Below are 18,629 nucleotides of genomic sequence, written 5' to 3' on the forward strand. Positions count from 1 at the left end.
TCTCATGGGGGGGGTAGGACCACTACCAGTTGACCAGTAGTAAGTCTCATGGTCGGGGGGGTAGGACCAAGGGATTTGGGATTTGTTTATAAACATTTTGGTATTTGTTTATAAACATTTGGGATTTGTTTATAAACATTTGGGATTTGTTTACAAACATTTGGGATTTGTTTATAAACATTTGGGATTTGTAAGTCTCATGGGGGGGGGGGGTAGGACCACTACCAGTTGACCTGTAGTAAGTCTCATGGTCGGGGGGGTAGGACCAAGTCTCATGGGATTTGGGATTTGTTTATAAACATTTTGGTATTTGTTTATAAACATTTGTGATTTGTTTATAAACATTTGTGATTTGTTTATAAACATTTTGGGATTTGTTTATAAACATTTGGGATTAGTTTACAAACATTTGGGATTTGTTTATAAACATTTGGGATTTGTAAGTCTCATGGGGGGGGTAGGACCACTACCAGTTGACCAGTAGTAAGTCTCATGGTCGGGGGGGTAGGACCAAGGGATTTGGGATTTGTTTATAAACATTTTGGTATTTGTTTATAAACATCTGTGATTTGTTTATAAACATTTGTGATTTGTTTATAAACATTTGTGATTTGTTTATACACATTTTGGAATTTGTTTATAAACATTTGGGATTTGTTTACAAACATTTGGGATTTGTTTATAAACATTTGGGATTTGTAAGTCTCATGGGGGGGGGGGTAGGACCACTACCAGTTGACCTGTAGTAAGTCTCATGGTCGGGGGGGTAGGACCAAGTCTCATGGGATTTGGGATTTGTTTATAAACATTTTGGTATTTGTTTATAAACATTTGGGATTTGTTTATAAACATTTGGGATTTGTTTATAAACATTTGTGATTTGTTTATAACATATGTGGCCCCCACCTAGCTTCTTAATTTTGATCTCAAAGTGCACCAGATTGAAGCATTTTCATGGCAAATTTACAATTTTTATCCGGCGTGGCAAAGCAGGAGGGGGGGGGCTCTGTATAATATGTTGCCTAGGGCCTCAAAAGGCCTAGAACCGGCACTGGACATAGCCTACTGTTTGGGTGAACTGTTCCTTCAAAGGAGGGTTACAAGAATTCACAGAATATTATAATACCTCTTTCTCTTTGAAGTTGTGGGAAGCGGACCATGGTGCTGACGGCGTGGAAGTGGACCATGGTACTGACAGCGTGGACACTCATCAACCTTTAAAACAGGTTATTAGAGTAAAATGAAAGTACTTGTTATATGTGGAGCAATTATATGACGATTAACAAACTCAGTGAAATGCATTGTAAAACTTCAAGCCAAGGCATCTGATCTAAGGGGCATTAAAACTACAATTTACTACAAAATACAAAACTTCATTTTTTCCAGAAGCATAACATAAATCTCTCACCCATTTTTTTACATCCCCCCGCAAGTTTTCCCAGTGGTAGGACATCGTGACCTTCTCAGTGGTTCTCCTCAGTCCTGGATGACCTCCGGTGCCGAGGTTGTCATGGCACTCCTTCAACGCTGCGCATACCTCCTCTTTGGTGAACAACACCAGGCGGGGTTTCCCCTGATAATGGTACCACAAGTTGTCATCTGATGAAGTAGAAAAACACAACATTTAGTGTATGTACAATAACGACGTGGGTTACATTATGACTAAAAGCAACTCCAGAAAATCAAATGGCCTTTAAATGTTGCAAATTGGTGAAATACAACATACATTACTTATAGTACTTGGAAGGAATATAGACAAAACCTCATAGAGAACTAATAACCATTTTCATTTTGTGTTGTGTTGTGTATAATAACTAGTGTAACAGTTGGCAGAGTGGTCAAGGCTCCAAAGAACAGTTACCGGTAAGTCCAAGAATGTAATGTTTCGTATTTAATGTTTCCCAACATTTCCAGCCTCCTTATATACCAAGTGAGACCCACCCACAATGATTAGTAATTGGCATAATCAACTCAAACAAGGTAAACCATGTCAGTGTTAGACTAACTAGACAATTACCCACTTCCTTAATAACAGACTCTGAATGTATTTCAAGGCATCAAATAAATCCCAAAACAATAACAGAATTAGGCAACACAGATACCATTATAGGCAACAAACGTCCCTGACTGCTACAGCCACACCTCCAGGCCAGCTTGATGACAGTCAATTAATGGAAACAAACAGCTGTGCAGTGTGTTTGTCATGTCAGTTTAGTGACTATATAGGGCACAGGTTGCCCGTGACAACAGAATAGTGGTGAAGCCTAAGCCTAATGCCTAACACCCAGACCCAGTCTTCGTCTGATATGCAGAAATAGCAGCAAGACAAACACCAATGGATAGGGGACCCATTTGTGGGTCACAGTCACAGACCAATTTTTATGGGTTACACTTGAGTAAAAATCCCATTTTCTTTTCCTGCGGCAGCAGTGGTTCAGGGGTAGAGTGGCTGGAAAGGTTGCCAGTTCGAACTCGGGCTCCCCCAGAGTTAGTGTCAAAGTGTCCTTGAGCAAGACACTGAACCCCTAATTGCTCCTGATGTGCAGGTTGGTGCCTTGCATGGTTTCTGGCACCATCTGTGTATGAATTTATGCGAATGGAATGGGTGAATGTAATGCACAATCTATGTAAAGGTGTGTGAATGACTGAATGGTGAATGTAATGCAAATGTGATTACATCTATGTAAAGCACCCTGGATAAAGGCGCTATATAAATCCACAGCCATATGTATGTATGTATACACACACACACACACACACACACACACACTGAACAGACTATGTTTAATACTGTCCTTTGCCCTACAGCTCACAGCTAAGTATGTGAGTAGAGACATCTCTTAAAAGTAAACCTTTCCACAATAGAGCCAAAGCCAAAACAACAGACACACATGGACCAGGTCTCTGTTAAATAAATACATTTAAACTACCGTACACAGTAGTACTAGTACACACAAAAAGCAGGAATGGAGTTTTTGAAAGGTGCTTTAGAAATACACTTTACTCACTTAGTTACTTGGTCTTACTTGGAGACTAACTTCAGTATCGATCGAGTCGGAATGTTAAAATCACGTTGTGTGACTTAATTACCTTTCACTGTGTACCTCTTGCATGCCTGCCTAATGTAAGACTTTCTGCTCTCTACATTATCGTGGCTGCTCGTGCATGGGTGGTATGAACCAGGACCAGGTCCATTTAACAGATAGAACTTTATTTCCTCAAAAAAAGACATAGTTAAACTTTAGACTGCAAAACTCTCTCTTACTGACTGCAATATATAGTACACAAGTCGAATAAAGTGTTTCCGCAGAATCTTCCCACCAAACAGTCAAAAGCCAATCACAAGATGCCACGTCATCACGTACGTGCATTCCGTGCGTGCATGAGGCGATACGTGATGACGTCGGTCTCCTGCGCGAAGGACTCTAAGGAAGGACGGAAGGACCCCAAGCACATTTGGCAGCCGAGCACATCTGGTAAGCACACTGGTATACTTTGATTGATTGATTGAAATATTTATTAACAGTTTGCAGAATTACAGTACATTTCAAGCACAAACTCAATACAAATACTGTTAACTGTGAGTGGACGACCCAATTAAGCATTACACTTGTTTACAACATGGTCCACCTTGTTCAATTCATCAAAACATTTAGAGACATACAAATAGACACTTCTATATAGTTAAAGAACAGAACAGAAATTCATCATAATTACTCACACCGCCACACCATGGCTATACAGTTGCAATGTTTATGCTTATTTAGGCTTGCTTCCTAAAGTTGTTTAAACATTTTCAAGGAATCCCAAATTAATATACAACTCTGATTAATTGAAAATGGTGGACCCTGTTGTAAACAAGTGTAATGCTTTATCAGTGTGTCGTCCACAGTAACAGTGTTTTCATCATATAGGCCTACTGTAAAAAAAGAAAAAAAGGTTTTCATGTGAAATGTACCCATTCTGCAAACTGTTAATGAATACTTCAATCAATCAAACCGTATTAGTCCACTGACTAATTGTGCCAGAAGGGATAACGGTGCAGTCTGTAGGCCTATATGTGTGAATTTATTGAATATAAAATGAGCAATATATTATGGTTTGGCGATGAATTGGATCTGCTTTATAGGTACTCTGATCATCAAGCGCATCAGTCCCAACCATATAGCCTAGGGACTCTGAATCCCTACCTAAACAGCAGATCCAAAACGACAGGTGATAGCTGGGGTGGAGGAGGGTGAGCAGCAAAAGTTTAGCAGACAGCAACGCAGCAGAAAGCAAGCAGGATGAGCAGTGCAAACGTCCAGTTTAAATAGCCGGTATGAAGCTGGAATGAATGTGTGATTGGATGAGTGAATCATGTGAATGAGAACGTGATGCTGAGGCCGCTGGCAACTGCCCTGAATTTCCTGACTGAACTTGCTTTGCACATGTCTGTGACAAATACCAAATGACTAAATGAGTCGCCCATGTACCAACACGGCCCAGGCGTACAGCCGGCAGAATTGCTCAGCCTTGTATTCCTAAAGTAACCTACTGGTAACTTGGTAAGTAAATTATGCTTAAACAGTTAAACCTAACCTTATAAGTTATTCCTAACCTTAACCTCAGTAAAACTATGCCTAAACCTAACCATGTTCCTAAACTTAACCCCATTTGGAGATCTCTGCATAGGACATCAGGGATCTCCATATATGGGCATAAAAGAGCCAAGGACTGAAACATACAGTACAGTACACATACTTATTCTCTAACCGTGTATATGAGGATTTCCATACGTTTTTTTGTATTTAAATGCTCATAATATTCTGTAGGCATATGACTGTCTATAAACTAACACAGACTCTGATGTAAATGAGCAAGTCTTATTGCATTTTCTGGTTTTATCCTCGTAGCAGATTTTGTATTTACTTGTAGCTTACTTTCGTCGTTGAACTATAGTCTAGTGACAGTCTGTTCTATAAACTGTTAATAACATTTTCAATCAATCAAATCTGCTCGTGGTTGCTTATTTTTATCACAAAATCTGGCAACACTGCAGGTCAGTTGTGTCAGTGTGACTGTGAGGAAACACCATAACACGATGGAGGTACCGGTATCTGATTAGTTACTCTACTCGTACCTGAATCACAGATCGGAGCCAGGATGCTGCTGCCGTCGTTACGGTCGCTGGTTCTCTGCGGGGGTCGCGGTGCTGCTGCTGGGGGGAAAGCGTTCACACACAGCAGCAGTGTAAGTATATTATGGTGTGATGCTAAGTATGCTTTATAATGCTTTGCTAACGTTAACCTCAGCCGGCATGGGGAAAAAAGGTCAGGTCAGATCAGATGATGATGCTGCTAACATCGCGGCATGTTTTGTAGACAAGCGACGCCTTGATCTTGATTCTTACTGGAATGTAAGATGGTTAGGGTAGGTTATCTTCGGGGTTGTTCGACTCCAGGGCCACCCCTGGCTGGATGGTCACTCAGGGCCGCCGGGGTGGAGGAGTTTAGCGGGGCAGAGGTTCCCAACCACTGGTGGTACTCCGTACTTCAGCCCCCCTCTGGTACTACACATGAGTTGGTATGTGGTACTTGGAGAGCCAAATATTTTCTGAGGTGCTACTAAAGTTTTAAAAGGTTGGGAACCAATGCTATGGGTGCACACTGCACCCCACTGCACCGTGCACACAAGAGGACTTAGGTAGCCTGGTTCTATAGCCCTTGTCCAGTGCGTTAGCGAGATAGCCTGGTTCATCCCCTAGCTGGATCAGTGACATAATGATGTTGATATTGGAATAATGAGTTGCGTTCTAACAAAGAACATAGGCTATATTACATGCTGATAGAGCAGTGGTTCGGGACCCCCAAATTATTTTGGGGTGTCCCCAGACTATTGGCAAACTGTAAACAAACTGACACAGTATAAGTGTATACAGAGTATTGACTTACTTGAGATTTAGATCTTTTGAGGGGCGCCAGCCCCTCCTATACACAGGTTTAATGTTTGTCTTTAGTTCAATGTTTGTGTTGTAAACGCATTGACAGAATTGAAAATATACATCATAATGTGTCATTTACGTCATATTGTCCCTTTCTTATTAATGGCGTTTAATGTTTGCGCACCGTTTGTTTTACATCACTATTACATCACCTAATCAACATGAGATAGACTTTAATATATTAGCGCCCCTCGCTTAACACAGGTGTGATTTATTTTAATACTAAATTGGCAAAATCTTAGTAAGAAAGAGGCAAACAAAAAAACTGAAAATAGCTGATCAGCCATTTTAATAATAATTAGAGAACGGAGTCAAACTAAATGTTATGCCTTCAATTCAAAGTGCTTGTCAGGGTGGGGGGCTGCCCAGATATGATTCATAGCTGAGTGAGTCAAAATGTCAGCAGGAATCTGTTTCTGCAATGCCTTCTGCTCAACTCCTGGATGCAACGCTATAACCCCCAAAAACACTCTTTGTTGTTTACAGAGGAGTCCACAGCTACGACAGTGGATGGTGAAAAGAACCCAGAGCACCATCACAGCGGAAGCAGGGGCCGGTTCTACTCCGACCGCCGTCACCATACCCAACGCTTCCACAAACCGCATCGTTGGCCGCTGGTTAGTGGGATGCAGCGTGACAGTGGTCGGGGCCATTGTCCTGGGCGGAGTCACCAGGTAAATACATAGTTATGTGTAGGCCTGTCACAATTATTACACAATCGCCAAAGTAAATTTATATTCATATGTTCCAGTGCTCATTGACAAAAACACAATCAAATCGTTAATCACAATTATCTGTTAAATATATTAAATAAATCGTCATGTAAAATTACGTAATCGTGACGGCCTTACTGATGTGGTTGTGTCCATAATGACGCAGTCCTACTCCTGTACTAACTGTTGATATACAGTACCTTGTCCTTTATGTTATTCATTTGATGTGATCAGGCTGACTGAGTCGGGCCTCTCCATGGTGGATTGGCACCTGGTGAGAGAGATGAAGCCTCCTCAGACCCGAACAGAGTGGGAGGCTGAATTCTCCAAGTACCAGCAGTTTCCAGAGTTCAAAATGTAAGAAACCAGTGGTTCTCAACCTTTTCTTAATCATTCAGGGGCCAGGGGCCCACTTGAAATGCATTTTCAGAGCATGTTTAATTTAATGATTAATCCATTGATTAGAATTCTAGCTTGGATCAATGAAGCCAACATATACTTAAGTTCTTATGTATTGTTATGATCACTATGAGATTACATTATGTTTAGAATATTAGTTATATCATATTATATCATTTAAATCGTAGTATTGAACTGAACTGTACTTTTGGTCATGTCGTCATGTGTGTGCATAACAGAATGAACCACGACATGACTCTGCCAGAGTTCAAGTTCATCTTCTACATGGAGTGGGGCCACCGTATGTGGGGCAGGCTGGTGGGCCTGGCGTACGTCTTGCCCACCGTGTACTTCTGGAAGAAGGGCTACTTCAACCGCTCCATGAAGTGGAAAGCAGTGGGGCTGTGTGGGTTCGTCTTCTTCCAGGTGAGCCACAACAACAGATGGAGTCGTGAGAGATGAACGACAAAGACAACAGCAGTGATTCATCTCAACGCTGATGCTTGATGTTGCTTCTTACATAGTCTCGCGTTACCAGACTGTTGCCTCTCGCAATTCCCAAATGCTTTCTTCATACAGTCTGGAGCAACGGAAGAGCTGTCATGAGTAAACTATAAAGCGGAAGTGGAACTCGCCACTTCCGTTTCGTATTTACAGTTGCGCATAAATATATAAATAATCTAAGCATATATAGCATATTATATAGCTTGTTGCTTAACAGAAAAAGAAATAAAAAATAAGCTCTAAAGATATTTTAAAATATATTTTCGTGAATGGAAATGGCAGCTTCCTTACTCGGATTTCGGGAGCTGTAGTTCCAGACTAGAGATTGTGGAATAGTTGTCTGGCTACACGAGACTACTTCTTACAAGGAAGTACAGTAGGCTATATATATATATATATATATCACCTGAAGTTAGGGCTGTCAAGATGAAGAAATCCAATAATCCACATTATAAAAGTTCACTTCAGCCAGTGGTACGATACTATGATCCAATAAGGTCAAATAGAAACTAATTTAGCAAGACTTGGGCAATAATCCTCCTGCTCCTCCAGTTGTCTCTCTGCTCACATTCACCCTGGACTGACTGAGCCACACTCTCCAGGTGCCACAAACATTGTCAATCACTCAATCAGTGACTCTAGCTTGATAGGTGAGTCCAGGGTTTCTCAATCACTGCCAGACTCACAGCAATGATATTCACCACAGCTGTATCATGAGCATGAAATAATAACTTAATGGCTTCTTATAAAGCATAGATCAGAAGATTAATAGCAAATGAGAAAGCACATCATAATTGCTACTTTTGATGCTATGATCAAGTAGGGCAGGGGTGCTCAAAGGGGCTTTGGAATAGCGGTGCTGGCGATACAGATAAGACTTGGGAAATTATTATTTTATTATTATTTTGAATGTAACTTTGTTATGCTACTGACGTTTGCACCCAACACTTTTGAAAACAAGTTATTACATTGAGGCATCGTCAACTACTATAGAAGCAGTGAAGTCAGCTGATGGGCCCTTTTTTATTTTAAATATTAGATTTATGTGGTCTACTTAGTAGGGCGTTAATTTACAGAAAAAAACACAAAAAGGTAGAATATGGAGTCAAAAAGGAATACCACTGATTTTCAACATTGAACTATGAAGCACTGAGAAAACTGTTGCGCCTTTCTTCGTCCTTTTTTTCTCTTTAAACTTGACTACGGTAGCGGTGGTCTCAAAAACATAAGGGAACTTTGACAGAAAAAGACTCGCTCACCGTATAAACAAAGAAGTAAAACTCCTTAGACTTGAGACTTAGAAAAATAAAATTTCTTTTATTTTAAGATGCTGTGCTCATGGTGCTCTGTGCTCATGGTGAGATTAAAAAGCAAAACGTTTTCGGTCCTCAGACCTTCGTCAGTGCTATGGTTTTTTACAGACAAAGAACTTGCTTTTAAACAGCTTCCAAACAATACAGCTCAGGTGCTGTGCATTACTAATTGGTGACATCACCTGATTGTGGGCGTGGACATTACAGAAGAGATAAATATACAAAATCAAAGTTATATAAGAAACAAAAATATTGCATACATCACATGTTGACAGACTTATATAATCACTTTTTGAATATAACTTTTTACTCTATAGGTAGCACTGGAGGGAGAGATCTTCATTCAAGCCACCTGGATTGACAGACTTTAAATAAAAAATCCATCTAGATTCAGTTTGGAGGAGTTTAGTGTCTAAATCACCCCCTCTTCTAGATTTCTTAACTTGATCAATAACTGTGTAAGACAGATCTGCTATGGAGTGACCGGCTTCATTGATGTGTCTGGCGACAGGAGATTTGATGTCCTTGCGTCTGATGGCACTCATGTGTTCTATGATGCGTGTGCGGACTGCCCTGGATGTTTTGCCTACGTACTGTAGATTACATTTACATGTAATCATGTAGACTACATTAGAGGAACTACAATTTACAAATTGTCTGATAGTGTATTGTTTGTTAGTAACTGCACTAGTAAAAGTGTTAGTTTTCTTGGAGTTTACTCCAAGAAAACTAACACTTTTGGTGACACACAATCAGGTGATGTCACCAATTAGTAATGCACAGCACCTGAGCTGTATTGTTTGGAAGCTGTTTAAAAGCAAGTTCTTTGTCTGTAAAAAACCATAGCACTGACGAAGGTCTGAGGACCGAAAACGTTTTGCTTTTTAATCTCACCATGAGCACAGAGCACCATGAGCACAGCATCTTAAAATAAAATAAAATTAATTTTTCTAAGTCTCAAGTCTAAGGAGTTTTACTTCTTTGTTTATACGGTGAGCGAGTCTTTTTCTGTCAAAGTTCCCCAACATTGAACTATGTCATATACCTTAGAGTTAGAAGGTGGAAATAATACAAAAGTCCCCCCTTCTCTTTAGTCTAGAACTGGAGGTCTAGAACTTGGGCTCATGTGTTCAGTGACTTCACAAAGATGTAGTCTTTGTGATGTCAATACACATTTGTGATGTCACTGATACATGGTGAAGAGTTAACAGCGATATGTGCTATGTATGTTGTGTTGTCTCATTCAGGGCCTGCTGGGCTGGTACATGGTGAAGAGTGGTCTGGAGGAGAAGCCAGAGTCGCATGACGTCCCACGGGTCAGTCAGTACCGTCTGTCTGCCCACCTGGGCTCTGCCCTGCTGCTCTACTGCGCCTCCCTGTGGACGGGCCTTACCATGCTGATGCCGCCCCACAAGGTAAGGTGCCACTTGATTTTGTGGCAGAAGTATAATGGTAGCCATCTGGAGAGTGAGACAATGTATAGCAGGGAGTGTAGCTTTTACATTAATCTATTTAGGTCAGTGATAACCATAGTTGAGGGGTAGATACTACACCTATATGCAGAGTTGGTGATACTATAGTATGTATGAATGTTCTGTCTATCTCTTCCATCAGCTGGCTGATACCAAGAGGCTGGCACAACTCAGAAGGTTTGCCAAAGGCACTGGAGGACTGGTTTTCCTCACTGCTCTATCAGGTATGAACCTTAGGCGTATTGCGCGCTCAGTACTTATCGCTCAGTACCCATTGTTATTGCATAATGGAATGTTAACATCTGTAAGCTGTGTGACATAGAGGTAAACTGTATTGTTCAAAGTTGTTACATGAGGCTCTTTGGAATGCTGTGCATTTGTTGCGCCTGGGCTTGGATGCTGGGCTGATGTACAGGGTCTTAGTTAGGACCCTCTCAAAAATGAGATGCTGTATCTCAAGAGATTATTCCTAATAAAATAATCTCAACACATGTACACGTAACTCCATACTGTGTTGCAGGTGCATTTGTTGCCGGGTTGGATGCCGGGTTGGTGTACAACTCCTTCCCAAAGATGGGAGAGCGATGGGTGCCTGATGACCTGCTGGCCTTCTCCCCTACCCTCAAGAACTTTTTCGAGAACCCCACCACTGTGCAGTTTGACCACAGGATCTTGGTATGTCAAACATTACTCCATTTATCAGTTGGTCAATCTTATCTATGCAGTACAGTGTTACAAAAATAGCTATAATCTACAAACTTAAAATGTGTCACTTCGTGCCGCAGTGTAAGCTTGTACATCAGCTATTTCTGGAAAATATATAAACGTGTGATGCCGTGACGGTTATGCAAAATAATTGCGATTAGGCAATTAAAATGATGTAATAATTGTGACGGGCCTAATCACGAGTCATGACTTTGTGTCAAACGTGTATGTCTAAAGCCCTAACCACACCAAAGGCTCAAGACGGTTTTAGCGTTGTCCCTGTGGTGTGATATGTCTTGTTGCACTTCGACCCTAGTGTCAACGCATGGAATTCAATGGCCCAAACCACACCAAAGGGTCAAGACAGTTTTAGCGTTAACTCCTTGCAACCGTTTGGACCCAAGGAGTTGCATGGTGACCCTTTGGTGTGGTTAGGGCTTAAGGCTATAAACACAGACAGACATATCTGTCAAATAATGCATCTCCATCTCTTCAAGGTTTTAGCTTTTTCTTCTTCTGCTCTCCAGGCGATGTCGTCGTTGACGGCCATCACAGGCCTCTATCTGTTCTCCAGGAGGATGATGCTGCCCAGGAGGGCAAAGATCGCCATCGGCCTCCTCGCCACGATGGCTTATGGACAGGTTAGTCCTGGGAGTGGTACCTGAAGTTTGACTCCACAGGAGAAAACCAATGACTTGTTATGACTAAGACTAAACGACAAAAAAATGGGGAATCTACAACGCATGTAGATCAGCTAAGATATGCGGGAAAGCCTATACTGAGTAGCAAAAAATACTACCTTCTGGCCTTGACAGCCCATGCATCCAAACAGAAAAGTCTTATCCGAGTGTATAAAATGATGTTATACTCACCAACATTGCAACTGTATGGAAAGCTTGAATTATCCTCTTATCTGCAAAGTTCTTCATACAAATCCATCATAGAGTAGACATGTTATGAGCTACTTTCTGTCAAGAACCTTCATGCAGGTGATTATTTTCAGAGTTTGGAAGCGCTTGGAACCGTGATTTCCAACAAACAAACTCCAATGCTCCATGCTACGCAATGTTTTGCCACTCGATTTGGGGATACGCTCCCCACATCTTATTATCTTATATATGAGGGGAGCGTGTCCCTTTGGAAAAGTGATGCATGTGCATACTCTATTTTTGCTGATGTTATTCAGTATATACAGTATGGCATAAGTGGTTAACATTATTTGGCTATATGTTTGTGTTCATTCAGGTGGTCCTTGGCATCAGCACCTTGCTCCTGTATGTACCCACTCCACTGGCAGCAACCCACCAGTCTGGCTCTGTGGTCCTTCTGTCGCTGGCCATCTGGGTCCTGGCAGAGCTCCGCAAGGTGGCCAAGTAAATGCCTGCTGCAGGTCTGTGGATTAAATCCCCTCACACGGTCTGCTCCATCGGAGTGAACCTTTGTACACTCCTAGTGTGCAAGGACGAACCTCCAACCATTCAAATTGGTACCCCATGACTGGCACAGCCCTGGGTAGGCAACGCTGCCTTGTGTAGATCTGCGCTCCGACTCCGAGAAGCGCACTTTTCTAGTTCGACCATGCCTTTTGTTGAAAGAGATATGTTGTTTTATTTTTGGAGGGGGTGTGGGGGAGTTGACCATCTGTTACACTAGACGTTATGCAAAGACAGGCAGATTGAAATTACCCTGTATCAGGACTCTTTGTAGAGTGAAGGACACATATTTGGCTTGAAGCCAGAATACTACTCTAACTGTAATTAGTTAGCCTTTGTGTACATACCGGTAGTTGAAATAAGAAGCGCGTGATTTCATTTTTTATTATTTGTTTTGTGCTGGTCCTATTGCCTTATGTCTGAGTAGAGTCTATGAAAGCTACTGTAAGTTATATACATACATGTATATCTCCTGACAGAGAGGTTATTGTAATGATCTAAACTGCAGTAAAGATGGCATGCATCTAGTGTTCAATCTGTTGCACTTTCTGCTTCAAACCTTATTGAAGGTGTCAACCAGCAGCTGTAGAGTTGTCAACGGGCCTGAAAATCAAGGCCGGCCTGGCTAATTAGCATAAAGTTAAGCAAAATATTATAATAACCAGAGGTTAAATGTCTCCATGGAACTGCACGGGACCGCCAACCACTGCAGACGTACATAGGTACGTATATTGTATTCACCCACTCATTCATCAGTGGTGATTTTTCACGTCAAGGATCCCCCCCATCTCTAAATATTGTTCCAGGGACCCCCAGAAGCAAAGATTTGAGTTAAAATGTTTGCCTTGAAATATATATTAAAAGATTTGCACAAATGTTCACGATTAAAAAATAAATAGCAGATCTACAAGCTCATACTTGTATATCTGCTATTTTTGATTAGCGAATCAATGTGCTATAATGAAATCTAAAATGACACAGCTTTCCCAGTTTTAATGGGTTAACATACTAAATATTGTATTCATTAAGATAAGCTCAGGATTTGCAGAGTAACTTGATTTAAAACTGGGGACAACTTGGCAGCATTTGACTGAAGTGAACACTGTATTATGTGTACAGGTAAATTATTTCTTAATTTTTTTTGTTTTGACCTCGTGCTGATAATTTAAGGTATGAAGGTTTTTGTACAGCACTGTCTAAACGGAATAAAAGCACTTATGTTCAATTAGTTCTCCAGTCAGTTTTTTGCATAGCAACTGTGATTTCCTTTATTGTCTGTACAAAATATACACATCTTGAATAATGCAATGCAACCAGTTGAGGCTAGCTCACTAGACACTGTCAGTACAACGGGTTAGTAGGTAGCTTCTCATTGCTCTAGACACAGTACATGCGGGTATAGACAGCTTTTTACTCCTGGTCAGGACTAGTGGAAGTCAACATCTGCACTGGCAAGGAGGACCAACGAAGACAGACCCACTATTCCCCCCCAAAGTAAAATGAAAGGGGGGAAAAACTAAAAAAAACATAACCAGTTAAACCCTATTATATAGTTGGCAGAAACCTCTTATCTCCATATTCTGACTTTGTGTTCTTTCTCACATTCTCATACACATTCTCATACTACTTTAAAGTGACAGTTTTGGACACATGAGGTTTCCACCCGACCGAGACGATATAGTTATAGTTGACTGGAGAACCCCAGGGCTCTACTCTAGATATATGCGTGTATTTACCTCTATACCAAATATCTTCGTCGAAAATAGCCGATCTACAAGCTCTCAACACGTGCATGGTGAGCTTTTCTACTGTAAGATCTGATCTTTTTAAACCGAATGTTCAAAATGGAAAACGCAAGGGTTCAAGTGGTTATAAGTGAAAAGACCAACACAGGGAAATAAGAAATGACAAAGGTTGGAAGTGCAGTGCAAACTGTTCAAGAACCACAACAGGATAAGAAGGTATTTGTGTGACAGCATTCATGCGTATTATTCAATAGAATCTTGGCTATGAATGAGAAGGTGATTAATGTGTTCTACACATTATTGCTTATATTCATTCGCTCTGTAATATAAAGACCTTTCTGTATATCTGTGATGATGAACATAAGAAGCCTTGAATTCAGTGTGTGTCGTATTCCTAAGCCAATCATTTGATGACCGGCGGAAAGATGCTAGTAATGTCTCCGCAAGTCAAATTATTGTCTCAGGAACTACTACTTAAGTAAATACACGTTGGTAAACTAATAATTCCCACTGAATACAATCCGCAATTTCCAATTTCCGCATTTTCCACAATTTCCGCAATTTCCGCAATTTCCAATTTCCATCCCAAATGGTTCAGGCCGTGACTCTGGAAAAAGAGATGTATGGCCAAAGCATTTCCGGGGGTCCCCAGCCCAAAACGTTGAGAACCCCTGGTCTATAGGAGCCTAGAGGGTGATTAACCATATGGACCCTGGTGTCTCTACTATTTTTTTCATTGTAGCTATTTTTGCACCACATCATCATATGACGAAATATAAAATAGGGAACACGTCACAGCCATTTTCAAACTAACCTTCACATAATTGGTCCTCACTAATGCTCATTATCAGATGGCACCGTGTCCATCCTACACACACTATGGCCCCTTTTCCACCAAAAGAACGTTGGTTCTAGAACTCGTTCTGTTTTAGATTCTTGGAACCTTGTTGCTTTCACGGAACTGGTCGCGATCCGGCGTGCATTTCCACCAGCTGTGAGTGGCATAGCTGAATGGCAGTGGGGCAAAGTAACTAAGTACATGTAGCCTACTTATGTACAATTTTGAGATAATGTGTACGTTACTTGAGTATTTCCAAGTCCCAATACTTTTACTTCTGCTCCACTACATCTCAGATTCAAATATTGTACTTTTACTCCCACTGCAATTATTTGAAAACATTACAAACCATACATTAAGCACTTCTACCCTATACTGTATTCAGCCATTTGAAAATAGACTATGCAACGCATTGTGATCTTGTAGATCTGCTATTTTCAAAATATTTGTATATTTGAAAACTTGAAATGGGACTTTCTGCACAATAGTACTTCTTAAAGTACATTTTGGTTACTTTTCTGCACAGTATTTCTGCATGGCAGCATTGGTACTTTTACTTAACTAAAACATTTGACTACTTTTTCCACCACTGCTGAATGGTTAGACTCAAGGTTTGATTATGTTTTGGTTCCATTACCAAAACAACTTTTAAAAAATATACAGTGAAAAAAAAGAAAGAAAGAAGAATGGAACCAGTTCAACCCTGGTGTAAAAGAATGGAACGAGTTCAACCCTGGTGTAAAAGGTGCCATTGTGACTCAAGTGGACTGTGGACAGTTCACAAACCTGCCTAGCAACAACACCATGGCTGAGCGTTCCATATATCCAATAGAAACGGCAGCCTCTTTACTCCCTCCCTGGAAAATGTGCACGTTTAATTAGAAGCCATTGTGCTTCTTTCATCAATAAAAACAAATAAAGAAACAGTTTATAATGTCATCACGTTAGAACCTTCCACATGGTCGTGTAGGCAGAAAATGGCACCGTCCGTCTCATAGGCCTCACTCACACCTTTCGATCTAGCATACAACTTAGATGTAAGCAAGATGTAAGTGTCATGGCCGCCCCAATGCATTTCCAATGGAAGTCACATGGTTTGATACAACATTCTGGACTACAAGCTGTTGTATGGCTTTCGGCTGTGTTTCGACTGCCCCCCTCCCCCTCATACAACACAAATGTTGTGTCAAACCATGTGACTCCCATTATTGGAAATGCATTGGGGCAAGATGTATCACACCCTTTGTATACAACAAGCATACATCAGTCTGTTTTGCGAAGGTGTGAGCGAGGCCATAGTGAGCATGAATGAGGACACATACACAGTATGGCAGTGGTGGAAAGTAACATGTATAGTACATGTATTCAAGTACTGTACTTAAGTATTTCAATTCCCAATACTTTTACTTCTACTCCACTCTACATCTCAGAGGCAAATATTGTACTTTTACTCCACTACAAGTATTTGAAAACGTACTAGTTACTTTGCAGATCATGATTATTATTATAAAACGTTATTCAGCCCTATTTACATTTCGGCCATTTGAAAATAGCCGATCTAGAAGCTCAAAATGTGTCGCAATGCGACGCATTGTATTTTTTATATATATATATATTTGAAAACTTGAAATGTGACCTTCTGTATAGTACTACAGTACTTTTACTGTTGGTACGTTAAGTACATTTTGATGCCAATACTTTTGAATTATGTACTTTTACTTGTAGAGTATTCAAATATTGCAGTATTGATACTTTACTACTTAAGTAATGCATTTGAGTACTTTTTCCACCAAGACAAAGCTGCTTGTGCAAGTCAACTTAGTACTGTTGGAATACTGGAAGAGGAACAACAGTCAGCGCACGCGCACACACGCGCACACACACACACACACACACACACACACGCACGCACACACACACACACACACACAGTCACACAGTCACACACACACACCTAGGATTGTAATTGGAAGGCGCAGGGACACATGAAGTTGGGTGTTTTACTGAATTTACTCCACAAGTCTTATATGGGTTAGATTAAATACCTTAGATTATGTTTGTCTTTCTCTAACACACACACACACAGATTCACACAACACACACACTCTCACACACACACACACACGCTCACAGCCTCACACACACACACACACGCACACACGCACGCGCACACACACACACACACACACACACACACACACACGCACACAGTGTTGATTTTGTCGACTAAATGACGAAAAAAGAATCGTCAACTACCTTTTTTTCACTGACGAAAACAAATAAAAACTAGACTAGTGGAGGAGAGATCAAGTACAACTAAGAAATACAAGACATTTGAAATTGTATTCAAAAGACTGACTAAAACTACATAACATTTTGCTGTCAAAATCAACATTGACACACACACACACACGCTCATGTACGCACGCGCACACACACACACACACACACACACACACACACACACACACACACACACACACACACACACACACACACACACACACACACAAAAGGTGAGGCACATGTGGATGACTAGGAACAGCAGACAGACAGGCAGACTTTGGAGTATCTCTGTAAATACATAATTGAATATTAGTGACATCATCATGCGATATTAAAATCAGTTCCTTATTGAAATCAACACCGCTGCCGTCTCCACCTGTGACGTCTGGGGCCACTCGGTTCAACCCAGTCATTGTTGTCTCTTTCTTTTGGGTCCCTACTAGTCCCCCCCCCACCCCTCCATTTGCGAGTGTCTCTGCTCCTTTTGCTTCCACCAGATGGCGCTGGATTCACCTCTACATTTATTATGGAGTGAGAGGAGTTAGTGTAGCTGCTTCAGGACCAGCGTTGTTGGTCTTAGGTCAGGGTTTAGGGGGATTCAACAACACCGTCGCTCTTTGAGGAGTTCTTTCGTTCAACAACGGGTGGTGCGTCAGTGTCTATGAGCCTGCCTCTGGTCTTCTCTCCGTCTCTGGCGGCAGTGTGGGGGTGTCGTTGGGGGGAGGTGGCCATCGGTCCAGGAGGATGGCGCACTCAGCAGTGTGGGGGTGTCGTTGGGGGGAGGTGGCCATCGGTCCAGGAGGATGGTCCACTCAGCAGCGACACACAAGAGGTCAACAAAAATATAAAACGTGTACACATATACCCACAAGCATGCATGCCTGTCCACGCACACATGCACACGCACACACACATGTGCACGCACACACACACACACACACACACACACACACGCGCACACACACACACACACACACACACACACAAGCACGCTCGCGCACACACACACACACACACACACATACAAGCATGCACGCGCACACGCGCACACACACACACACACACACACTTCCACAGTGCCACCATGTGTGCTTTCCCTCTGGAGGCTCTTAGATGACGTTGTCAAACAGTGACATGGACTGCATGATGTTCTCGTCCTGTTTTAGAGAGAAACGACATACAGACAGTGTTAAAGTCAGTGATGGACAAAGTACTCACACACATTTTGTTTTACTTAA

General features: G+C 41.4%; 2 protein-coding genes across 3 annotated transcripts in view; one reads left to right on the forward strand and one right to left on the reverse strand.

Annotated features, from left to right (window-relative positions):
* Window positions 1–4,840: 4,840 nt before the first annotated feature.
* On the forward strand, window positions 4,841–13,739 carry cox15 (cytochrome c oxidase assembly homolog 15 (yeast)). Its single transcript, XM_080781286.1, has 10 exons — window positions 4,841–4,850; window positions 5,134–5,232; window positions 6,470–6,657; window positions 6,931–7,053; window positions 7,335–7,521; window positions 10,160–10,327; window positions 10,527–10,608; window positions 10,905–11,059; window positions 11,617–11,730; window positions 12,335–13,739. The coding sequence occupies exons 2-10, from the start codon at window positions 5,146–5,148 to the stop codon at window positions 12,464–12,466; spliced, it is 1,236 nt and encodes a 411-aa protein (XP_080637412.1). The 5' UTR covers window positions 4,841–4,850; window positions 5,134–5,145; the 3' UTR covers window positions 12,467–13,739.
* A 4,694-nt stretch (window positions 13,740–18,433) lies between these two features.
* Window positions 18,434–18,629, reverse strand: part of LOC308328393 (A-type potassium channel modulatory protein KCNIP2) — a 142,164-nt gene continuing 141,968 nt past the window's right edge. For both annotated transcript variants that reach the window (XM_080782170.1, XM_080782169.1), the window contains one exon: window positions 18,434–18,548. In XM_080782170.1, coding sequence (XP_080638296.1) covers window positions 18,501–18,548 — 48 coding nt within the window. In that variant the 3' untranslated portion in view covers window positions 18,434–18,500. The remainder of the gene's footprint in view (window positions 18,549–18,629) is intronic.

The sequence above is a fragment of the Protomyctophum bolini genome, assembly GCF_963924005.1.
Source record: "Protomyctophum bolini genome assembly, chromosome: 14".
Classification (NCBI taxonomy): Eukaryota; Metazoa; Chordata; class Actinopteri; order Myctophiformes; family Myctophidae; genus Protomyctophum; species Protomyctophum bolini.